The following is a 25,894-nucleotide window of genomic DNA, read 5'->3' as shown; positions in this document are numbered from 1 at the left end:
TGTAATTCTTTACTATTCGGCTGTCCTAAAAGCTCCCTGAAAAGCCTTCAGCTGATCCAAAAAAAATGCTACAGCTACATCTTATCTCAAAGACCTTATAGTACCATATCCCCCCCAATAGAGCACTTTGTTTTCAGACTGCTGGCTTACTTGTGGTTCCTAGGATACGTAAGTGCCATCAGTTTTCAGACCCCTCTTCTGTGGAAACAGCTTCCAGTTTGGATTTGTGAGACAGATACCCTTTCTAGTTTTAAGATTAGGCTTAAAACTTTCCTTTATGATAAAGCTTCTGATTCAGAGGTATAACTTCAACACCAAATCTGACTTCCTAGCTAGTATCATTTTACTGCTTTATTTATTTATTTTTGCATCGCATTCAACAGTTACTTGTTATTTCTCTTTATTATTACTCAACAATTAACTAATTTCACGACATTATGTGATTTTCTTTATGTCGATCTAATGCTGCCACACAGCTAACCGGAATGCTTTCTTTGGTTCCGGCAGCACGGACGTTTTAGAGTGATGCGCAGAGAAGTCACTCTTGCAGCATAACAACGGACAATTTGAACAAATTTTCATGCGTTTGCTGTTTAGCGGTGGAGTAAACCATGGAGGTCCTGGGTGGAGAGTTTAGCGACATGACACCTCAGGAGCTGGTGGCTCCCGTAAACACCGTAGCTGTGAGTATGAAGACCGGAAAGGACAGAAAGTGTGGCAGCACGAGCAGAAAGAGGCTAGCGTGGAGGCTGTTAGCATTCAGAGAGCTGCAGATAGAGAGCAAAGGGGACATTTGTGTCTCAATTTGTTGTTACTGACAGGAATAATCACTGTTTTTTGTTTTAGTTTTTTGCAGTTTTTGGTGTTTAAATTGGAGCTGCATCATAAAGAGATGCCCAGTGCGAAAAGTTTTGACTGCTTTATAAAGTAAAATCGGACGTCTTTTTTATTTGTTTTTCCCCTCTTTAACAGGAAAAATGGAAGTTGTTACCAGCCTTTCTGAAGGTAACAGGACACACCGCCCCCCACGTTTATTAAATGTGAATTCTTCCTGATATTTAAAGTAGAGGGAAACTCGTCGTGATGCAGTAAAAAGCTGTTAAAGTGGAGCTGATCTTAGAATCATTTTGTCTTGTAGTGTTCAAATTGCATAATTGTTCAGTACACTCACCCGCCACTTTATTAGGTACACCTTGCTAGTTTCAGGTCGGACCTTCTTTTGCCTTCAGAGCTGTCTTAATTCCTCATTGGCATAGATTCAACAAGGTGCTGGAAACGTTCTTCAGAGATTTTGACAGCATCACACAGTTGCTGCAGATTTGTCTGCTGTACATCCATGATGTGAATCTCCAGCTCCACCACATCCCAGAGGTGCTCTGTTGGATTGCAATCTGGTGTGGAGGCCATTTGAGTACAGTAAACTCATTGTCATGTTCAGGAAACCAGCTTGAGATGGTTTGAGCTTTGTGACATCCATCTGAAGATAGGCAGCTGATTGGGTGCACCTCATAAAGTGGCTGGTGAGCGTATATTGTAATGTATATTTTCTAGCAGGAGGGCATTTTCATACAAGTTCCCCAATAAATTAAGAACATCCACTAACTGACTAAAAAAAAATCCTGTAATGACCTAATATACCCTGTATACAGTATATCTTGCTTTTGCCCTGGTAAAATTTAAATAACAGTGCTTCATCAAATTAATTTTTTTTTGTCTGTCGCCAGTTATCAAACTATCCTCCTGTTTAATAATAGAACAGTGAGTGAGCTGTCTGTGTGAAGACATTGATTTATTGAGTAATAACATTCAGCTCATACATGACATACTGTGTTTTTTGTGGTAATCTCATTGTATATTACAGGTGAAAGGTCTGGTAAAGCAACACATCGACTCATTCAACTATTTCATTAATGTGGAGGTAAAACACTCTGCACAAGCGCGTCTGTTTATTACTGCTTTTCAATTTACATTCAGATTTCATTATTAATGTCTCATTTGTTATGCTTTTAGATAAAAAAAATCATGAAAGCAAATGAGAAAATCACAAGTGATGCTGATCCGATGTGGTACCTCAAGTAAGTTGCTGTTTGCATCGTCCATCCCTACCTTTAAACACTGCAGACGTACACAGCAACTCATATTTTGGTTTTAAAAGACAGAAAAACAGGAATGTTTTTATTCACAGATACCTCAATATCTACGTCGGCATGCCAGACGTTGAAGAAAGCTTCAATGTGACCAGACCGGTCTCTCCCCATGAGGTGAGTTTAGTCTGTGTAAAGAAGAACAATAGCAAGTTTTTGGTGTTAAATATGAACTGTTGTTCACTGTAGTTCAACAAAACTTGATTTTTTTTTTTTTTTTTATCTGTTTTATATCATTGCAAATTTACTAGCTCTGGGCTTTTGACAGATAATCACACATTAAATACAGTGTGAGCATTAACCAGTCATTAACCACTGCATCTCTAGAATCAATTATCTTTTAGCTTCATAGAGGTATTTGGTAATTATATGTGATAAAATGCCTTTACTTTTGTTACTTTTATAGAAGTTGAGCTTCAGCTGAGAGCCTGTTGTGTCTTAAAACAGATTTGCAGACAAGTGTCTCATCATGTTGTTTCCACAGTGTCGCCTCAGAGATATGACCTACTCAGCACCCATCACAGTGGACATAGAGTACACCCGCGGCAGTCAGAGGATCATTCGCAATGCACTGCCCATTGGCAGGTAACTGTTTTGTTTTTTTGTTTTGTTTTTTCCTGTCCCACACTGCAGACCTACTTTATTACTAATCTACAAATTTAAAACCTCTCCAGCAAAATTCGGTAAGCCAACAAGTGCCAAAAAAATGATCTTTTCCCTTTTTAAGTAAGCTCTTGTGATTTAATCTAAATTTGTCAATAAACTGACTTTCTTTGGTCACTTGCACTTCTTTTTTTTCTTCATAATGTATTAAGTATTAGTAACATTCATACTTTATTAACATTGGTAACTCTGCTTTGTCAGGATGCCCATCATGCTGAAAAGCTCGAACTGTGTTCTCACGGGAAAGACGCCCATGGAGTTTTCAAAACTCAACGAATGTCCTCTGGATCCAGGCACGTAATCACAATACGGTCATTTTAAACCTGCTTCAACACTCTCTAAAAATAATTCAGGAAAAAACTTACTTTTGGGTTCTCTGGTTTAATTGAACCATGCCCCCTTTTTATCTCTTTTTTTTTTTTTTTTTACACAGGGGGTTATTTCATTGTAAAAGGTCAGGAGAAGGTCATTCTGATCCAAGAACAGCTGTCCAAGAACCGAATCATTGTGGAGCAGGACAGGAAGGGTGCAGTTGGAGCCTCAGTTACCAGGTACTGAGACAGCATTTTCATTAGCAGCTGGTCAGATGTCACTTAGAAGTCACTTATTGACTTGTTGCTGTCTTGTTTTGACCATGCTAATGTTTTCCTTCTATTGGCTTTTATTTATTTATTTATTTTTTGCAACTCTGCCTTGGCTGGTTGTGACTGGTGTTTTTGTTCATTCATAAAATGAAGCTGCTAGTTTGAGACCTGTGGGGTGTTTATTTTCTTAAACTAGATACTCTGATGTACTTGTGGGTCATTTGGTCTGAGTTAATCAAATCTAAAACAAAAACTTCTCACCTGACCATGACAGATTTGTCTGAAGAAATTCCAGGGGAAAGATACACTTCTTATTTGGAATTATGCAAAATTTCTAGCTTCTAGCTGTCATAGGGTGAGAGGAGGGGTATGCCCTGGACAGGTTGCCAGTTCAACAGAGAGACAGTCGTTTACACTCACATTCACAACTAGGAGCAATTTATGATTACCAGTTAGCCTAACATACGTGTCTTTGGGCGGTGAGAGGAAGCCAGAATACCCTGAAAGGACATCAGATACAAAGAGAACATGCAAAAGGCCCCAGTTCATGAATGGGCTTCAAACCATACAACCGTCAATAGCGACAGTACTAAACACTCACTTTTCAATTGTGTTGTGTTGATATAGAGTAGTGAGCTGCTCTTAACAGTTGAGGTTTGTTCTTCTTTCAATTTTTCTAGAAGGTACCATGTTCTCAATGAATAATTCTCCTGAATGCTCCTTTTTATTTCAGTATGAACCTTATTACACTCGTGTTCACTCTCCTGTCTTCACTTTTTTTTTTTTTAATTCCAGCTCCACTCATGAAAAGAAAAGCAGAACTAATATTATTGTTAAACAAGGCCGATTCTACCTGAGGCACAACACACTGTCAGAGGACGCCCCCATCGCAATCATATTCAAGGTAGAGATTTTTTTTTTTAAGCGTCTGCTCAAATAAGTCCAGTAGGTGGTGCTATAACACAGGTGAATGGTTGTAGATGAAGTTGTTCATGATGTTATTACCTTGAGCCTGAAGCAAAGACCTGTGTGTTTTTTTCCAAAGTTTCTCTCTGTGTTTTTGCTCCAGCTCTGAAATATTTTAAAGCTTAAATTACTCATGCATGTAGTGTATTGGTATTTTGTGTGGGTTTTCATACAAGTTAGTGTATAGTTTTAGGCCAGTAGTTCTGGTAGTTGTTCAGCCCATTGAATTTCTTGCTTTACCGTTGAATGAAAATGTAAGTTGATAGCTGGTATCATGAACTCCTTTCCCCCTCTGAGGACAAACCTCTTCAAACATGTTACCTTATGAGTGTGAAGTGTCATTATCCACTGACTGACGGAGTCTGCATGCTCGCTGTGTTTGTGCTGCACTTGTGTTTGCCAAGTAACATCTTCCCCGGTTCTCCCTGTTTGGCAGCGGCTGCAGAGGCAACCTCAAATCGCTTCCCACCGCTTCACATTTCCATAAGCAAATGTCAGGCAACATTATGACTCCTACTTTACCTCACCCCTCCGTGTAAACACTCCCTGTCTCTCATACTGCTTTATTCCTTATAAAGCCTTTATCTAAATTCTTATTTTTTAACATGCACAAACATTTGTCCCTCTTCTCAGTTCACATGTCTTTATGTGTCATCCACACAGGGGATGGGTGTAGAGAGTGACCAAGAGATAGTGCAGATGATCGGTACAGAGGAGAACGTCATGGCCAGCTTTGCCCCGAGCCTGGAGGAGTGCCAGAAGGCTCAAATCTTCACACAGACTCAGGTACTTCATTGGTCAAAGAGAGCCAGAGCGGGGTGATGTTATTTCGAGCTTAAACAAACACACAGGTCAGTTTAGTCTCATGGAGTCAGCTTTAGGCAGCAGCTTTAATGATCTTTAATTGTGATTTCCAAAAATGATGCATTTATAATCAGGAAAATCATTTATAACATGTTCATATTTAGTTCACTTTAAAGAGAACTGAAGGAGTGATTAAAGCCTGAGAAATAAGCTGAAGGTTTTCTGAACTTGTAGTGGAGATATTGAATCTTTGTGTTGTGGAGCAGATGTTTGCATGTTTCAGACCGCAAGGTTTTAGAACTTGAAACATATAATTTTTATTTTTCAAGTTTTATTAGTTTATGATATTTAACTTGTGTTCAGAAGATAATCTTCACAAATTAATACAACTTTTAGTTTCCTTCTGAAACTACATAGCCACCCATAGGGGATGTATACTTCTGCGTGATAATCATAGCCTCAATATAAGATCTCAGATGTCACAGATTTTCTCTAGTAAAATATTGCATATACAGAATTTTATTTGTGTCTAAATCGTCGTTGAATCAATGCAGCCTGCAAAGACTGTGACTCCTAAATATTTTCAGCTACTTCCTCTTTTGGGGCCTTTTTTTTTTCCCTATTTGAGTGGAAAAGAATAGATCAACTTGGCAGGAGAAACACCACCACCAGCTAGTGTTTTGGCGGCCAAATTACACGGCAACACGGGCACACTACACTCAGGTATAAAGCTGGCAGCAGCATCAGCCAGTTGCACAGGATAAATCCTAGGCCCAACAGCGATTGTGTAGAAGTGTAAGTTATGTTCCTGTGTTCAGCATGACAACCCTAACTCATAAAAAACCTAGAAAGGGAGCAATATAAAGCACAAACTAAAGCTCAAAGGAGCAAAATAAAGCAATAAGCAGCAGGCAATGCATGAATACAAGCCTGATCTCACTTGAAAAACTGTTTGTGTTTTTTGAGTTTAAAATGATCCCGGTCAGGATCCAGTTTGAGTTCTCGCAAGTGTTTATCCCACTGGACTGGAAACTTCACCTTCTTGCTGAGAGTTATAGGAGCACTAATGCCTCTCTCATGTTTGTACAAGAAGTGTGAAGGCTTAGCTTAACACAGAGACTGTCTCTGCTAGCACCTCCAAAGGTCACTAATTGGATTCTTAAATCATTGAACAGCAAAACTCAGGAGGTCACGTAACCCTCTCAACACCTCAGCTTGTTTTTTTTTTTTTGTTTTGTTTTGGGTTTTTTTAAATCAATTGATTTTTGTAATGTTTTTATTTGGAAATAAGCCCCGTGACCCCACCCCCAATTCAGGGATCTTACCAAGCAACTCTGAGGAAGAAAGATAATATCTAAGGATGTAACGCATTAAAATCACACACAAACAAAATCCAAACTGCTGTTCAAAGCAAATTAAAATCCTAATTTACAAGGCAAAAGAAAAGAAAACGGGATATAATAATCAATGTGATTTATGAGGCAGCTTTAATGTGTGCCCATTAGCTGCATGCATCTGTAGAGCAGGATTTTGTTTCTGTTTCTATTGGCTGTCTGCTGACAGAAGGTATTTTCTTTGTCTGTGTGATCAGATGACGAAGGTTTTGTCTTACCAGCCAGTTAAGTAATGCTTTTCATGGGGTTTTCATGAGGCCCACGTGTTTTCTTTGACATCTACAGATGAATGCAATCGGCCAATTTGTTTTTCATAAAGATTATGTTGTTAGAGGAACCGCTGATGCATTGATGAGGCCATATTTGCTACCTAGCAACCGGTCGCCACAGCTCTCGTGTTCCTCTGTCTGCCAGCCTCCGTGATGTCTTTTCATGGTATTCATTGGGTCATTGTATTGTGCACAATGAGGCCTAAATCTATATAATTAAAGGCAGATAAGGCTTAAGAAACATTGTTATCAGATTATGATAAGTAATCTGGCCAAACCAAATTTGACTGTCATCTTTTTTTTTTTTTCTTGTTTTTTGTGACTCTGAAGACAGGTGATTACATTAGATTTTTTTTTTTTTATTTCTTGAAATTAAACAATTTTTTTTTAACTGTTTCCTTAAAGCAAATGAAAGTGAAAATATTTTAGTTTTATGCGCTTTCAAGGGCAAGTTGGGTGGTCCAACTTAACCTTTGACCTTTGCTATAATTCTGTTGAAGGCTTCAGCTGGGCGCTGACTCAGGTGAGTGGGTGGTGTGCATATTATGCCATTTGAGTCTGATACACACGTTTTTCAACTCGCTCTAGAAAATTCAGTATGTTGATAATTTTACATAGTGTTGTGTCTCCTTCAGACTGTATTTAATTGGTTTATGCTGTCGATGCATTGAGTTTTTGAACATTTTGTTGGTGGGGAAAAAGCTTACATGCCCTTGCAAATGAACTGGTACCCAGGGTTCTTTTTTGGTCTGATTGACACTCCTCCCTTTGCTAGTGGCATAGTGATGCATTAACTTACAGTGGGGAAAATAATTATTTGATACACTGCAGATTTTGCAAGTTTTCCCACCTACAAAGAATGTAGAGGTCTGTAATTTTTATCGTAGTTACATTTCAACTGTGAGAGAATCTAAAAATCCAGAAAATCACATTGTATGATTATTAAATAATCAATTTTTATTTTCTTGCATGAAATATGTATTTGGTGCAATAGAAAAACAGAACTTAATATTTGGTACAGAAAACTTTGTTTGCAATTACAAAGGTCAGACATTTCCTGTAGTTCCTGACCAGGTTTGCACATACTGCAGCAAGGATTTTGGCCCACTCCTCCATACAGATCTTCTCCAGATCTTTCAGGTTTCAGGTCTGTCACTTTGCAACACTGAGTTTCAGCTCCCTCCAAAGATTTTCTGTTGGGTTCAGGTTTGGAGACTGGCTAAGCCACTCCAGGACCTTGAAATGCTTCTTACGGAGCCACTCATTAGTTGCCCTGGCTGTGTGTTTTGGGTCATGCTGGGTCTTCCAGCATGACCCATCTTCAATGCTCTTACTGAGGGAAGGAGGTTGTTGGTCAAAATCTCGCGATACACGATCCCATCCATCCATCCTTCAATACAGTGTAGTCGTACTGTCCCCTTTGCAGAAAAGCACCCCCAAAGTATGATGTTTATACCCCTATGCTTCATGGTTGGGACAGTGTTCTTGGGGTTGTACTCATCCTTCTTCTGCCTCCAAACACAGCAAGCGAAGTTGATACCAAAAAGCTCTATTTTGGTCTCATCTCACCACGTACCCTTCTCCCATGCCTCCTTTGGATCATCCAGATGCTCACTGGCGAACTTCAGACAGGCCTGGAGATGGCGTGAGCAGGGGGACCTTGCATGCCCTGCAGGATTTTTATCTGTGAGGCATAGTGTGTTACTAAGGGCCATCTTTGAGACTGTGGTCCCAGCTCTCTTCAGATCATTGACCAGGTCCCCCTGTATAGTTCTGGGCTGATTCCTGACCTTTCTCAGCAGACTGAGGAAGACTGACAGTCATCTTGTGTTTCTTCCATTTTCTAATAATTGCGCTAATAGTTGTTGCTTTCTCACCAAGCTGCATGCCTATTGTCCTGTATCCTATCCCAGCCTTGTGCAGGTCTACAATTTTGGCCTTGGTGTCCTTAGACAGCTCACTGGTCTTGGGCATGGTGGAGAGGTTAGAGTGTGATTGAGTGTGTGGACGGGTGTCTTTTATACAGGTAACGAGTTCAAACAAGTGCAATTAATACAGGTAATTAGTCCAGAATAGGAAGGCTTCTTAAAGAAAAACTAACAAGTCTATGAGACCCAGAATTCTTGCTGGTTGGTGATCAGATACTTATTTCATGCAATAAATGTAAATAATTATTTAAAAATCATACAATGTAATCTTCTGGATTTTATTTTTAGATTCTGTCTCACACAGTTGAAGTGTACCTATGATAAAAATTACAGACCTCTCCATTCTTTGTAGGTGGGAAAACTTGCAAAATCATCAGTGTATCAAATACTTATTTTTCCCTCTATATGTGCACTCAACGGTCCCTTTTATTAGGTGTGCCTGTTCAACTGCTCGTTAACGCAATTATTCAATTCAGCCAATCACATGGTAGCAATTCAATCCATTTAGGCATGTAGACATAGTCAAAACGACCTGCAGAATGTCAAGCTGAGCGTCAGAATGGGAAAGAAAAGTGATTTAAATGACTTTGAGTGTGGTATGGTTATTGGTGCTAGACAGCGGGATAGAAGTATTTCACAAACTGCTGATCTACTGGGGTTTTCCAGCACAAACATCTCTAGGGTTTACAGAGGATGGAGCAAAAAAGTGAAAATATTTAGTGAGCAGCAGTTCTCTGGGTGGAAATGCCAGAGGTCAGAGGAGAACAGCCAGATTGCTTTGAACTGAGAGGAAAGCAAGAGTAACTCAAATAACCACTTGTTAAAACCAAGGTAAGCAGAAGAGCATCTTTGATTCTGCCAAACTTTGAACCTTCAAGCAGATGGGCAAGAGCAGCAGAAGACCATACCAGGTGCCTCTCCTCTTAGCTAAGAACAGGAAACTGAGGCAAAAATGTTAAATAGGGGTCAGAATTTACTGTAAACATGAAAGCATGGATCCATCCTGTCTGGTGTCAGCAGTCAGGCTGGTGTGCAGGTGGTGTAATAGTGTGGGTGATATTCTTGGCAGAATTTGGCCCGTTAGTACCAACCGAAAATTGTTTAAACACCACAGCCTACCTGAGTATTGTTGCTGACCATGTCCATCCCATTATGACCACAGTGTACCCATCTTCTGACGGCTGCTTTCAGCAGGATAACATGCCATGTCACAAACCTCAAATCATCTCAAAGATTAATCTAGTTTCTTGAACATAATGAGTTCAGTGTTCTCATACATGCCTTTGGGATGTGGTAGAACTGGAGATTTGCATCATGGATGTGCAGTTGACAAATCTGCTGCAACTGTGTGATGCTATCTTGTCAGTATGGACCAGAATCTCTGAGGAGTGTTTCAGCACCTTGTTGAATCTGTGCCATTAAGAAAGACAGCTCTGAAGGAAAAAAAAAAAAAGAGTGTCTACTTGGTGCTAACAAGCTGTACTTAATGAAGTAAATACTTATGTATTGTATTATTTTTCTTTGTTTTTTTGATAGGTTTAGGGTGCTGTTGGATCACAAAATTGAATATATTCATTTCTATGGATGCTTTTTTTTTTTTTTTTTTTTTTTTTTTTGGCAACACTGAAATACTAATGCTTTCAATTTGAAAATGGTCTACTTTTAAAGGCAGGAGGTGGTGAATGTGTATCAAGGCTTTCATACTTTGAATTATCCATGAGATTGGGTTATTTTAGGTTATATCTTTTTAAAAATGAGATGAATAAAGTTTTTGGAAAATATTTACATTCCCCAAACAAAGGAATTAAATGCTATTGTTTGGCTGCTCTGTTTCAGGCTCTGAGGTATCTCGGGAATAAAGTGCGTAGACAGCGGATGTGGGGAGGCCCCAAGAAAACAAAGATGGAAGAGGCCAGAGAGCTGTTAGCGTCTCTCATTCTCACACATGTGCCTGTATGCAAACGAAATGCTTCTCATGATAACTCACACTCACTCAAATTTTACTCCACAAAATGTAAAGATTGTGAAATTTGTCTTCAGGTGAAAGAGTTTAACTTTCGGGCTAAGTGCATTTACCTGGCTGTGATGGTACGGAGGGTGATCCTGGCTCAAGGAGACAACAAGGTGGACGACAGAGATTACTATGGCAACAAACGTCTTGAACTGGCTGGACAGGTAAGCTTCGGTGCACCTGTCATCCTTGAGATTTTAATGCACTGCCTTTATTTAATCCTTCATTCGGTTGGGGTTTTTTAAATTTAACATTAGCTGTAAACTAATCAACAGGAAACTAAACAGAGGTCAATTCAGACTTTAAAGGCATCCCATTGGACTGTTTTGTTTTTTTTACTCATTTTATTCATGTTTGTGAGCTGAAAGGTGTTTACTGCCTTTTCTTTATTCATAAAGCCACTACAAAACAAAACATGCTTGATGCTTATTAATAACATATGAACACAAATACACCAATAACTTGCATGCTTCAGTATGAAGGGATCACAGCGCTGCACCAGAGGACAGCGCCGGCTCCAGCCCTGATCTCTCACCTGCACCTTTGTTCCTGCCACCTTCTTTTAATAAGACTCATTATTTTCTCTCAGCTTTGTTTTTCCCTGTTTTGTTTTTGAACCCCCTCCCCAGTATTTCAGCCTGGCTTTGTCAGGAGAGAGATATGCGGTGGCACCAAAATCCCAAGGCTGTGGAAGCATGGGGATTTTTCAGCACCGTGACAATAGAAATGCTGCCTTGACTGGAGCGATTGAGCTAATCCGCAGGCCCAGCTCTGATAATGTAATTACTGCTGTCTTAAGGCCTTTAATTCCCCCCCCCCCCCCCCCCAACCTGCTCTGTATAAGGAGCAGGAGATGGAGGGATTGGGGGAAGGGGGGGGGGGCACAGAGCCCTCTTTCAATAGGGGGCTTACACACTAACAACGCCAGCAATCTCCTCACTCTCCAATTATGGTTCCCTGACATTCAACTAATTGGCCTGGCTGCGCAATGGAAGCTTAATTTCTTTATTAATTTCAAGCAGCGCTGCCTGTTTGTTTTGATGTATGCTAATGCACAGGGTGGGTGGGGGTTGTGAGAGAGGTTGCCTCCTTGTAGGCCAGGGAGAAGAGGAGAGGGACCGAGCTTACTTGTAAGCTGGCACATCTGGTTATACATCTGACAATAGATGCACATGAACTGATGAAGGTGTGTCAGGAGACCTGAGAAACTTCACATCGAGTTTGGAGGTTTGATGTGAATAATTTCATTTAAAAAAATGTCTGCCTTTTTTCCCCCACTAGCTCCTGTCTCTGCTGTTTGAAGATCTCTTTAAGAAGTTTAACGCTGAATTGAAGAAAATCGCAGACCAGATCATCCCCAAGCAGAGAGCAGCGCAGTTTGATGTGGTCAAGCACATGCGCCAGGATCAAATCACCAATGGCATGGTCAATGCCATATCCACGGTGAGCAAGTCAAAGACGGTAAACGTAAAGAAAATGTGACTGAATAACTGAATAGAAGGCACGCCTCCCCACGTTGAGTCTGCAACAACTTCCTATACAAACAAACATCTGGCCTGCTGAAGGCTGAGCACTGATTCTCTCATTGCTCTGTGACTTAGCACTATCTTAACATCTCTGGATTGCTCAGAAAGGGATGAAAAAGCAGTTACTTTTTTCCAAACTTTCCTTTTACTTAGTGTATTTACTTAAAAATGTAAGTTATGCAGAGTCTTTGAAATTGACATTTACATACCTGTTCTGCTAGAGAATATTTTGCAAATAGATTGGTAGGTTTAACACAAGTTTTTATTTTCTATCACAGTACATTTCTTTATCAAGTCACAGTTAAACTTTTGTGCTGAGGGGCAGTTTATCTTAAAATTATGCATATTTTTCCTCTGGTCTGTATTGCTATTTATCCATCTAGATCAGTGGGCCACATGGGGCCACTGGGACTGTTGTGGAGGACCGCACCAGTATTGGATAGCTGTAGAGATATCTGCCTTCTCTGAAATACAACAGAACCAGAGGGCACTCATCTTGAAGTGCTAAATGCGCCAAAATACACATAAACCAGCAGGAGTGACTGTTTCTAATAACAGTTTGTGTTTAGGGACCCCCATGAGTGAGCTGATGCATCTCAAGGGGCTTGATAAGTTTGGTCTATTCATGTATCATTGATATTTCATTGATATCGCTGATATTTGATAATAAGACTAAAATCGTTGCACTGTCAGAATTTGAACCAGTGTGATCAGAAATGCCTCTTTATTAATTTAGAATCATTGCATTAATTTTTCTAATGTTACCTAGCTGTTTGTCGTTCCAACACTGTGCGGGTTAAGTAGTAATTTAATAATGAAATCTCATGAATAGTTGAAATCACTAGGCCACTTACTTTAAGTCTAATTAGTATACTAATTTTAAATTTTGGATGCTTTTTAGTCATGAAAATGTTTTAACAGACAATACATTTTTCATATTCATGTAATATGCAAACAATTGTGAATGCATTGTTGTTTTCCTCCACAGGGTAACTGGTCTCTAAAGAGATTTAAGATGGACCGGCAGGGTGTCACCCAGGTGCTGTCTCGTCTCTCCTATATTTCAGCTCTTGGCATGATGACAAGGATCTCCTCCCAGTTTGAGAAGACGAGGAAGGTCAGCGGACCACGCTCCCTGCAGCCGTCACAGTGGGGAATGCTCTGTCCATCTGACACCCCTGAGGGAGAGGTAAGTTTGCCACAGTCACACCTGATGACCCAGGAGGTTACACAGAGTTGAATAAATCTCAGTTGGATATATCTATGCAGAAAGACTAATATACTGTGGCACATGTACCACTAAATATAGGAACCAGGAGCAACAGATTATCTGTTATTTTCATGAGTTATTCTCATGTTATAACACTCCCAATGGTGGTTAGACGATGTACTACCACTAAACAAGGATTAGAGGGGAAGTTATTGACAGTGAGATGCTTACAAAGACTCACGTTTCTGTATTCTTACCTGTTTCCATGGGGATAACATCGGATTATATATGTGGATTTGTAGGCCTGCGGTCTGGTGAAGAACTTGGCTCTGATGACCCACATCACCACCGACATGGAGGACGGTCCCATCATCAAGCTGGCCTTTAACCTTGGGGTGGAAGATGTCAACCTGCTGTGTGGAGAGGAGCTCTCCTACCCGAGCGTATTCCTTGTCTTCCTCAATGGTAAACCTCCTCCGCACCAGTAAAGCCTAATTAATAAACAAACACAGAGAGAATTAACACCGGAGGCTTTTGCCTTAGATCGCTTGAAAAGAATGTCTTAATCCTGCCTGTTTTGAATACATTGCTTATGAACATGAGGGAGAAAATATTCTGTTTAGTTTACAGAAGGTAATTTTGCATTTTGCACAGTGAGGGTGATAATTCCTTCATTTCATGACAGCAGTAGGTATTATTCTTGAGTCAAAACTTGGCCCCTTAATTACTGTATATGTTTGTCTTGCCACTGATAACTGTCAAATTATATTAGCTGCCATACCATTTAATTAGTTGGTAGCAGCAGGTGTCAAAGACCTTCAGAGTGTGTTCAGTGCAAATGTGCCCTCACACAGAGGCAGAGCACAGTGTCTCCTCTGTTCTCCAGTCATTTGTCTGTCAGACTTAATATGAACACACCCCTGCAGGCAGTGTGAGCTCAGTTGTCTCCAGAATACACTGCAGAACAGAGCAGCCTGCTTCGCTCTTTCTTTGCATTTAAAGTCAGAATTTCCAACCGAAATCAGTTTAATAATTTGTTGTGGCATTTTTTTTTTCTTTAAACACCACAGATTTCCTGTTTTAGACTCTAAGATATCAAATGTGCTGATGTTCCCTGTGTTATATGATGGTAAACAGATCATCGATACACTTTAGACAGATGGTGAATAACTTAAAGGTGTTTATTGTGCTCTGGGACATTGCTATACAGTTTACTTTTTTTTTTTTTTAATTTTACAAATAAAATGACTGAAAAAACAACTGAAAGATTAATGGATAATAAAACAAACGTGACGCAGAACATCACGTTTGTTTAAAATGGGAACAGCCGGCCAAAGACACAGACCAAGAATCCCGGCTGCGCACGCAAACGGCAAAGCAATGACGCAATCAAGAACAACCTGACTGTCTCTTTCTGATGCATAAATTGCAATAAACAGTGCACTGTTATGCTCGGGTCCAGCAAATATATTGGCTATGAGGGGAAAAACCCCGTGCTTTGCTCAGCACAGCCACACATGCCTATGGTTGCGATCTGGTCAGTCAGCCAGTGAAATTTTACCTACACTCGATCAGTGTTGAACCTAGTGGAGTTTTTTAATCAGACGTTAAAGCATTTACACAGCTTAACATGTGCATTTGCATTATTGCTAAATCACAAGAATTCAAAGAGTGGAAACAGTTTGACATCTTCAAAATTAAAAAGTCATAGAAAATAAAGATAGATAAATACATTGGGTTTTTGGCAACTTTAGAAAACATCAGTAGGTTAAAAAAAAAAAGAACATTTTAGACTGGTTTTTGTGTCTGCATCACAGATGTGTAAACACATCAGTCTTTTAACCTTCAAAATCTTTTAATATTTAATGTCCATCCTTCTCCTCTGTATTATTTCCACAGGTAACATTCTTGGAGTGATTCGAGACCATCAGAAGCTGATCAACACTTTCAGGCTGATGCGCAGGGCGGGTTTCATCAATGAGTTTGTGTCCATCTCCACAAACCTGAGTGACCGCTGCGTCTACATCTCTTCTGATGGAGGACGACTCTGCAGGTGAGGAAATCTAGTGAGAATTTAAAAAAACAAAAAAAACAAAGTGGACATTGAGCACATGGAGCACAATATCTTCATACACCAAGGTGTTTGATTAGCATACAGTTCTTTAGTGTTTGTAAGAATGTTCTTTCACATAGCTTTGTTTTTTTTTTAAATAAAGGGAGGAAGTAGCTCTGCAGATTAAAGTTGTTCTTTAGTTGATGGTGTGGTTTTTTTTTGTTTTGTTTTTTTTTGTTTTTGTTTTTTACCTCTGCAGGCCATACATCATAGTGAAGAAGGGAGTGCCGATGGTGAAAAACAAGCACATCGAAGACCTGTCTCAGGGATACAGGTGAGGCTAGGAGTGCCAAGAATTACTTCTATTAAAGAAGCAGCTCTTTAAGTTACTCTTTTTATAACACTGGTCACGTTAGTTTGTTTTTTAACCTAATAAACAATCATTTCTACGTTAAAAAATAAACACAACATTCACTGGATGGTGTTGTGCAAAGTGGAAAATACTGTATGAATCATGTTTCCTCACATTTATAGGGTGTTTCTGTGATCAGACTACAATGCAAGAACTTCCTGAACAGCAGTTTTTTTAATAGTTTCTAAGGCACTTTCTTCTTTACTTCAGAACTTTTGAAGATTTCCTGCATGAAGGCCTGGTGGAGTATCTGGATGTCAATGAGGAGAATGACTGTCAGATTGCCCTTTATGAATACATGATTATCAAGTTAGTGGCACGTGATACAACTGACATTAATAAATGGGATCCTCCTGGTTTATGTCAAGTAACATAGTGGGTTACCACCTCTTCTTCTTTTTTTAAATTTCTCTAGAGACACAACACACTTGGAGATTGAGCCCTTCACGCTGCTTGGAGTGTGTGCTGGCCTCATTCCCTACCCCCACCACAACCAGTCACCCAGGAACACATACCAGTGTGCTATGGGCAAGCAGGCAATGGGTAAGAGTTTGCTGAGCAGGTAGCACACAGGTCAATAAACTATGAGGATCTCAAATCCTTTTCAAACATCCTCCTCACAGCTGTATGTGCACACAGAAATACGGCCTCTTACAGTAATTTAATCTTACATGAACGACTGAACACTGTTCTTAAGCCTCCTAAATCTGCTGGTTCAGAGTTTGCACTTTTATTTGCACAAGTTAAAATCATACAAAAGGACATTAGAATAACAAACAGTATAGATACAAGCAGCCTGCTGGTTCGTCTCCCCCAAAACTCCACTCCTGCACCACTTCTTGTCAGAATGCATTTGTATGTGTGATTGAGTGTCTCGTGTGTGTGTGTGTGTGTGTGTGTGTGTGTGTGTGTGTGTGTGTGTGTGTGTGTGTGTGTGTGTGTGTCAGTCAGTGTGTGTATGAGCATGGACATCAAACATGGGGCGCTTGCGTAGGTTCTCTTTTGTGCTGTGTGTGCAGAGGCCCTTTCCCTGCCAGTCACCCAGAGTGTCATTAGCAATTCATTGTGTCTGCTCTGGCTGTGCTCGGGGGGTCAGTGTGCTCAGCTGCAAAAGACCACTGAGTGTGCACCCAGAGCTCCTTGGTAACCAGAACTTCCCCAAACGGCCATGCTAACATTCGTAAGTACTGCAGTCGCCCCCACCCCTCCACTTTACCTCCATCCATCCCTTCCTCCTCTTCCCCCCCAGTCTTTACAAAAACACTGACTGGAACTATATTTGGCCTAATATTCTCTTCCTTGTCTGTTTTTGTATAGACCCTATACATGTGCAAATATGGTTGTGTGGCCCGGCACTGTTATCACAGACTCTTATAGCCTGATTGTGAAGTAATAGCATCTGACAAATGTCGAGGATTCCAAGGAGGTCAGACTTTATGCCATAACATGAGAGAGGGCTAACTAGGAGGAAGCAATGGCCTCTAGTCTTCTAAAAATGTATATATTGACAATTATAAATTACTAATTACAATCCAATATTCATGTTTTCTCTCTCCAGGGACTATCGGCTACAATCAGAGAAACCGTATCGATACTCTGATGTACCTGCTGGCGTATCCTCAGAGGCCGATGGTAAAAACAAAAACTATCGAGCTGATTGATTTTGAGAAGCTGCCGGCCGGTCAGAATGCTACCGTGGCTGTGATGAGCTACAGTGGCTATGACATCGAGGACGCTCTGGTCCTCAACAAAGCCTCACTGGACAGAGGTGTGAGATCTGTCCAGCTTGAAGAATTTCTAATCTTAAAGTCTTTTTATGCTACCCAATATCAGGGTAGAAGATATAAAGTCTAATCTTCAACAGTAAATATGTTTGCTTCCAGGATTTGGACGGTGCCTCGTCTACAAAAATGCAAAATGCACACTACGGCGTTATACCAATCAGACTTTTGACAAAGTAATGGGCCCCGTGCTGGATGCTGCCACGCGAAAACCCATCTGGAGGCACAGCATCCTGGATGCTGACGGGATCTGCTCCCCTGGTGAGTACCAGGAGGACTGGAGGAAACCCAGCATGGTTTGCTGCTCCTTAACAGTGTCTTCAGTGCCAGTAAATGTGCATAATTAGTAGTGGTCAAGAGTTACTTTTCACTCAGAGGGTAGTGAAGCCCATTTCACAATATTTAAGGCCACATGAGATTCTTTAATGTGATGAATTTCCTGTTGAAACATGTTGGGAATATTGACCAATCAGTCAAAGTGTAATATGAGATAAATGTTTGATTTGATAGGATGCTAGTAGAATTTATAACTGCTGACCTGGAGTCTTAGTCTAGTACAGACTAATAATAATATTGCAGTGAAAGAGCACCAACCTTTCTTTATCATGACTCCGTTTTTCACTGACACACATCACTTTTTAAATATTTACATATTTGTTTCATCAATTGGAACAGTAGAAAATTTGTCGTCCATCATAATAATTTGTCAGTGTTCTCAGCCAGTCAGCCTCTCGCATCTCTGGATCTGAGCCGGCCCATGCACAACACGTATAGCTGCTCATACACGCACTGTGGCTATTAGCGAGTTCTTAACTGTGAGTAAAGACGCAAATTTACCAAAGTAAACCAAAAACAGTCATAACAACACACCTAACCAGGCACCTAAATCACCTTCACTGAGCTGAACATGGATTTTTTTTAAAGAAGCTAACAAAGAAAAAATGGCTAAAGCTATCCAGCGCTCATAGCCAGCCACAAGCCAGCAGCTTCATTTTGAGCTTCAATATGAGCAAAGGATCAAGGCAGGTATAAGTAAGTTATGGAGACAAGTGAAAAAGAGAAAAAGGATTATGTCTTTTTATCTAGTAAATTTATAAACATACTGAAAAATGATGCAAGTACCTGCCATTTGTTTTACTATATAAATTTGTTGCACTTGCTTTGGTAGGGTAAAATAAGTCAGGTAAATGAGGATGTATAGCAACTAATTTTGAGTTAATTATTTGCACCTCTTTCCTGTAGAAGAGCACTTTATTTTCAGTTTAAGTGAGAGAAGATCCTGTAAATTTGTGCAGTTTTGGGAAAATTGTAACATTTAATAAAGATGGATTTAACCTCTGGATCTGAAATGTGAAGCTAGTATTCATGCCTTAAACATTTCATATTCCCACAATGGCCACCAGAGGGTGACTCCTGTGATAGTAAAAAGAAGTCCAGGGGTACAAAGATCTGTAAGAAAACAGTATTGGGCTCTCTAATCCCATGACCTCACTAAACACTTTCTTGATGCGTATCGATAGTTTTTCATTTTACTGAATGCCACATATTAATTTAATTTTGTAAAATTATGCTTTAAAAAAAAAAAAAAAAAAAAACGAGCTAATCAAAAAGTGAGCATTAGAGCCTGACTGATATATTGGCCAGCTGATATTATCGGCTAATAATTTATGCGCACACACACAAGTAAAGAAGAGACGAGAGAAACAAATCATATTTGTCTGATTTTTTTAAATCACAAATGGTCTTAATAATCCTGTATTTGTCGGGCTCTAATGAGCATGTAATTTTCCCAGTTTCACAGTCAGAGCCACCCTTCATTCATCACATTTAGTTTCAAAGCATCATGATGGCGGAGGAGTCCACAAACCATAGGTGACATCAGGGAGCTTGTTTCCATCTTTCATATACAGTTTATGGTTTGTGCAACAACATCCATCATTAGGAGGGAGCCAAGAGTAGCAGCTTTTGTAGGTGGACTGAAATGTTGGTCTTTATAGCATCACTGAAGGGGAAGGTTTAAGTGTTGTAAAGACAAAGAAAAATCCTTTTACAGGCGTTGTAGGTTTAATTTAAAATAAATACGGGGAAAGGTAAAGTCCACATTTCTTGATCCGGGTTTGAAAACAAAGTTGTTGTTTTTTTGGTCTGGGATAAGTAAAAGTTCACAACCTTTACCTGGATAAGGGGCAGAAGATGTATGGATGGATAAATAAATAAAATATTTGACATTAGCACATTTAAAAGGACACTTAATAGCCTTGAATGCATGTATGCCAGCCAGTCTTATACTGTTTGATGTGTCTTGTATGGCTCAGGTGAAAGAGTGGAGAACAAGCAGGTGCTGGTGAACAAATCTATGCCAACCGTCACACAGACACCACTGGAGGGCAGTACCCAGCCAGGCCAGCCCCAGTACAGAGAGGTGCCCATCAGGTGAGTCAGCTCCCAGCACCACGCCCACACACATCACTTTGTGTCGCCTCACTGTGGAACTATTTGTTCAGCTTTTCTATCCATGTAGGTGAACAAAAACAGGACTCAGCAAGTCAGAATTATCTCATGTTTGTTATTCTTTTTGTTTTCAGCTATAAGGGGTCGACAGACTCGTACATTGAGAAGGTCATGATCTCGTCCAATGCTGAAGACGCTTTCCTCATCAAGATTCTCCTGAGGCAAACCAGGAGACCAGAGATAGGCGACAAATTCAGCAGTCGACACGGACAGAAAGGTGCCAAACCCATCACTGTCACTTTCTGTGAGACCAGAGCACACAGAAAGCTGGAGAGAGGGTACAGAGGGTCAGGGTTTTCAACCTGTTGCGAGACATTTGTAAACGCCTGGACAAAAAAGGAAAATCTTTCACCATGCTGGAGCATTTGTTGAGTCAAGTCCCAGTAGCTGCTGCTCTGTCACTGCCCCCCTGTTCTCATCTTTCAAGAGCTCTTTTCAATTAATTGGCTCTTTGTCCTGTGCCAGACTATGCAAATTTATTACACCCCAGCAGTATTCTGCTGCTACTGGGGGAAAAAAGTGTTTACAGCCTCCATTGTTTTGCAGCACCTCCCCTATAGAGGGCTCGTATGATGTTTTAATCAAAAAGCTAACTGGCGCCATGCATAATTTACTCTCTTCATTAACACGGTGGGCACTGGGCGGTCAGCTCACGATGGGACAATGTCTTCTGTCTCAGATAGTGACGAGGAGAGGGGTCACTGTGGGGTTAGCTGGAGGAGTTGTGGATGGAGACACCCAGATGTGCAACTGATGAGGAGCTCGGTTTAATCAGAGAGCAACATAAAGCTTTTAAACCTCCATTTTTGCTTCAGTGTGGTTGTCTGTCCGCTTGTAGAAACAATTCTTTTTTTCTTGTTTGATAAATATTTTGAAAGGAACAAATTATTTCTTCATCAATATATAAAAGTGTTTAATTAGAAGTGTATTTGGCTCCAGTGATGGATCTCCTAGCTTCTCATTACTGCTCTCATAAGTCCTGGTCAGCAGAGCAGAATAAGTTAATTATTTACTGGTCACACACACATACACAGCTGTGTAGGTGGGGGAGGCGGCGGAGGGGCTGTCAGTAGTAGGGGCCTATTGTGTGAGCCGCCAATGTGGAGCTGTATGAGCTGTGATGGAGGGCTCTGGACCCTTGCTGTTGTCTTGCCTTTCTCTGCTGATTTCATGCCTCTTTTATCATTTACTTTCACACAAAACAAACAACACCCAAAGATGTCTGCTGTTGGTAGTGTACCTCTGGTTCTTTCCACCATTTTCCACTTCTTTCTTCCTCCTCATACTCCTCTTTTGCAATACTTTTGACCTGATATTCAGCCTTTTTCTTAGTGCCTTTTTTCTCTTTATAGTTTCTTCTGGCTCTGCCTTACTCGCCTTTTCTCTTTGCTTTTCTCCTTCTTCCTGCCGTTGGATGACTTTCCTGGTAATCACTGCACTTGTTCCCAGTCAACATCCTGTTGCAACATCCTGTAAGGCATCAGCAGTCAACTGCGTTGCTGACTGGTCAGCTAATAGGGAATTTTTCCCACGTGCACTGGTTCGTTTTCTCCTCTCCAGTTGATCCCCTCCACTTCCTCTGATTTGAACTGAAAGTCATGGGTGTGTAATCCCGGTCTCCCTGTCCAGCTAAGCACCTTTCTCCACTTCCTGCTCTCCTTCTCTTCACTCCTTTTTCTTTCTTTTTTTTTTCATTTGCAAATGGGCCTACAATCTGTTTACCACGGCCAGGGAAGAGTGCTTCGGCCCCTCAGCAAACATTTGCACTCACACTTAAACTCCTGGCTACCCGGGTGCTTGTCCCCCCCTACATCATGTGAGTCAAAAGAGGTCCCTGTCTGTCCACATGAGTATGGAAATGTCAAGCTCTGCCAGTGGTCCACACAGAGCCCCCCAGCACAAACACTCAAAGTTCCTAGAAGTTTGCTGAACTGGTGCTGTTGGTTAGGTCAGAAAGTCAGATTTTTTCTTTTTTGATTCACATTTAAACTGCAGCTTATTTTTAAAATTTATATTAATTTTAAAAAATTTGAACAAACATTTTGAATCCAAAATGTAATAAAATGCCCATTACACTTTCTGTTAGGCCAAACTGATGTCTTAACATTGCTCTGAAATTAAAGCACAGCCTCAGATCCTCACATATGGGAAGCATCTTTACCAGATGTGTGCATTGATTTTTATTTATTTTCTTTGTGCGTGTGTGTTTCAGGTGTCTGTGGCCTCATCGTCCCACAGGAGGACATGCCGTTCTGTGACACGGGCATCTGTCCAGATATCATCATGAACCCTCACGGATATCCCTCCAGAATGACGGTGCGACACTTCAGAGCTGTGGAACAACAAACTATCACTTTTTACTGTAAATTCATCTGCCAAGTGTTTTCTTGATAACTAATTTTCTCTTGTTTTGTCCTTAAAGTGTTTTCTCCCAAAGAAACCAAAGAGGAAAAACAAAATACAATAAAACTTAGTGTGAAGTGCATGCGACAGCATCACGGGTGGCCCGGCTAGTGATTATTTTATCTATAAGTTAATAAATTGAATGAATCTGAAAATAATCAATCAGAAAAATCTCAAAAGCCTGATAAATACATTTACTGGAGGTAGAATTTATAGTTTATATTAACAATTTTAATGATTCAAATGATTAAACCACAAAGAAAATAGTTGCAGATTATTTTTAGGGCCATTAATTATGAATGGCTTTGTCATTTCTGCTTTGATGTTGTGTGTAACATTTATCAGGGAAGATAGATTTTGAAAAAGCTGTGAAAAGCTGTTTATTTGATGTCTAATGGAGGACCTGCTTTTGTTTTTGTTTTATGGGGGGCTTTTTGGTGCGACTTAAGTCTGAATCACCTCAGACGCTGTGACTGTCGCTCTTCATAAGTTTGTGTCGGCTCTCCTGTGACAAAACCCTCATTATCCCTGCTCCTCTTCTCTCTGGGTTATCATTGGCTTCCAGAGCACACGTCCATTGACGCCGTTAAGCAGCAATCTCACTGTTCACAAACAGATATTTGTTGCTGCGGAGACGGCTGCCAGTGAGGCTGCCGCCTGTAGCGGTGTGTGTGGAAGTTTTATCAAACGTGGGCCAGTACATGTGAATTGTAGGATGGTGATGAATGTGAATGACATGAGACTTGGCTCTGATTCATACACTGTAAAAACCTGAATGATCTTTACTGCTGCTTGCTCTGGTTTCCATGGAAAAGACTCAGAAATGCTTGGCTCAGGAGGATGTTTCTGTGGACTGGGAGTGATATGGGAGTAGGTGTTTCCCTTTGTGTGACGGGGTCAGGGGTCCCATGAGTCTGATCTTAGTGGAATTGTTGAACTCAGTCATCTTTAGACTGCTGTCACCAACCCCGAGGAGTACATGTGTAATTGAATCTCACCCTTAATATAGACATTTAGTGCCAGGAGAAGATGTAAAGCACCAAAGATTTGTGTTCTGAACAGAGCTGCTGTTCTTTTTCTGAACTTCATCAGGTGGGAAAGCTGATCGAACTGCTGGCTGGGAAGGCAGGGGTCCTGGATGGGCGCTTTCACTATGGCACGGCCTTCGGAGGCAGCAAGGTGAAGGATGTGTGTGAGGATCTCATCCGTTACGGATACAACTACCAGGGCAAAGACTACGTCACCTCAGGAATCACTGGGTACTTAATTTACGCTGTTTTAGTTCAGTTTAGTTAATGTACAGTTTTAGTTCTTAAAGAGTTCCTTGAATGTGTTCATAAAGCCAAAATAGAAATGCTCACAGTGTCTTTGTTAGTGCCTGTCCAGACTGTAAACATGATTTTTTTTTTCTTTCCGTTTAAAAGATTGTGTTAACACATTAAGCACAGTTGTCATCATTAATCTTTAATATTTTATTATTTAAATTTGTGGACCAGCTAAAAAAAATGCAAATTTTCAGTTTAAACCCCCCCCCCCCCCCCCCCCTTTTTTTTTTTCTTTTTTTTTTGTAAATTACAAAAAATGATTGATTTTTATGTCATGATTTTTAGTTACATTTTTCTGTTATGGATGTTAGCCTGATGTGTTTGACCTCTATGTTTACCACAGAGAACCTCTAGAGGCTTATATCTACTTTGGACCCGTGTATTACCAGAAACTAAAGCACATGGTTCTTGACAAGATGCACGCCAGAGCCCGAGGGCCCAGAGCCGTTCTCACCAGGTAAAGTCACTGGTGACATTAAGACTGGATTAGTGACCATAACTATGAAACTAATTTCTTCATATTTCCTGAATCTGCCTCTCCTGGTAACAGGCAGCCTACAGAGGGTCGCTCCAGAGATGGAGGTCTGCGTCTCGGTGAGATGGAACGTGACTGTCTGATTGGCTACGGAGCGAGTATGTTGCTTCTGGAGCGCCTCATGATCTCCAGCGATGCCTTCGAAGTGGACGTGTGTGGGCAGTGTGGCCTGTTGGGATACTCTGGGTGGTAAGCTGTACAAGCTATCAGAAGGTGTTTCTGCTTAAAAAACATGTTACTGTTACATATAACCCAGTGCACATTAATATGTACTGAAAGAAGTGAATTATTTTAGTTTGCACAGTGATTAAACTGGAAAAAAATCTTGGTATCTGTGTAATCCAAGCATTCCATAATCATCTGGTCTATTTCTGTCTTTCAGGTGTCACTACTGTAAGTCATCCTGCCACGTTTCCTCCCTGCGTATCCCATATGCCTGCAAGCTGCTTTTCCAGGAGCTGCAGTCCATGAACATCATCCCTCGACTCAAACTGTCGCGCTACAATGAGTGAGCAGGACAGGGACAGAAACGGTCTGTGTGAGTGAAAGGTTCAGAGTCAAAGGTCTAAGTTAATTTGTGGGCGTTATTCTGAGCTTTAAAAGAGGGAAAAGAAAGAGGCTAAAACAGGAATCTTTAGACATTTTTCTTGGTCTTTAAAATGTGACGTTTGTTTTTCCTGTTTTTTTTTTTGTTTTTTTTTTAATGCTGATTCTTTCTCTTTTTGTGTACATAATAAATAAGATGATTTTTGCAGTCAGCTGCTGTATGTTGTATACTTTTATTTCTTAAATTACCAATATCAAAATAGAAAACTAAACAATGACATGAGCAAAAACTTTTTTTTTTCTTAGGTTGTATTCTTCATATTTATGCTGACAGATTTAAAAGCATTTCCCGACTCTCCAGGAAGTCACTGGTTTTAAATTCCTTGTCCTAAAACGTATTTTTACACCTGATCTTTTGGACATCCAGCTGGCCTTGTGTTTAAGCTCAAACCTCCATGGTTCAGCTGAGGGCAATACATCTGACACTTTCCTCTCCTTTACTTGTCTGCTTCTCTGCTGTCTAATAAATGTTAAGCAGGGGTTAAAGTGGGATTTGGCAGGTGGGGGAGCTCGTAGGTCAGGTGTAGCAGTGCAACATGGCGAAAAGAATCCCTTGGAAATGAGTCAAATAATAATTTGTTTTGTGAGCCCCAGTAGATTTTTCTTTGTGTACAGACTGTGAACAGCTGACCTGTGCTGCTACTCTGATATTCACTGCTCTCTGTGGATTTAACCACCTGAATTCAATAAGATGTAAGCAGATGTTATGTGTGCTATATATATGGCTGATTTCCAACCCCTAGATACTATAAAGCCTAGCGTAAAAGGT

General features: G+C 40.4%; 1 protein-coding gene across 2 annotated transcripts; it reads left to right on the top strand.

The window, feature by feature from the left end:
* The first annotated feature begins 502 nt into the window (after positions 1–502).
* polr3b (polymerase (RNA) III (DNA directed) polypeptide B) lies at positions 503–25,237 on the top strand. 2 transcript variants are annotated; one of them, XM_030731378.1, is made up of 28 exons: positions 508–683; positions 973–1,005; positions 1,862–1,918; positions 2,011–2,075; positions 2,186–2,261; positions 2,629–2,729; positions 3,009–3,100; positions 3,241–3,358; positions 4,187–4,295; positions 5,021–5,143; positions 10,589–10,705; positions 10,793–10,927; positions 12,045–12,206; positions 13,278–13,478; positions 13,802–13,964; positions 15,399–15,552; positions 15,812–15,886; positions 16,175–16,273; positions 16,380–16,507; positions 17,523–17,732; positions 17,848–18,006; positions 20,061–20,178; positions 20,331–20,473; positions 22,469–22,572; positions 23,752–23,918; positions 24,328–24,441; positions 24,535–24,708; positions 24,902–25,237. In XM_030731378.1, exons 1-28 carry the CDS (start codon positions 612–614, stop codon positions 25,029–25,031), a joined length of 3,399 nt encoding a protein of 1,132 aa, XP_030587238.1. In that variant the 5' UTR covers positions 508–611; the 3' UTR covers positions 25,032–25,237. The 2 variants fall into 2 exon arrangements, 1 of the variants encoding a protein (XP_030587238.1); XR_004020090.1 differs by lacking the exons at positions 24,535–24,708; positions 24,902–25,237 and having other exon boundaries at positions 503–683; positions 22,469–22,618.
* The last annotated feature ends 657 nt before the right edge of the window (positions 25,238–25,894 follow it).

This window comes from Archocentrus centrarchus, chromosome 6 (genome assembly GCF_007364275.1).
Source record: "Archocentrus centrarchus isolate MPI-CPG fArcCen1 chromosome 6, fArcCen1, whole genome shotgun sequence".
Classification (NCBI taxonomy): domain Eukaryota; kingdom Metazoa; phylum Chordata; class Actinopteri; order Cichliformes; family Cichlidae; genus Archocentrus; species Archocentrus centrarchus.
Note: the sequence above shows the minus strand (reverse complement) of the source record. Positions and strands in the feature narration are given on the sequence as shown.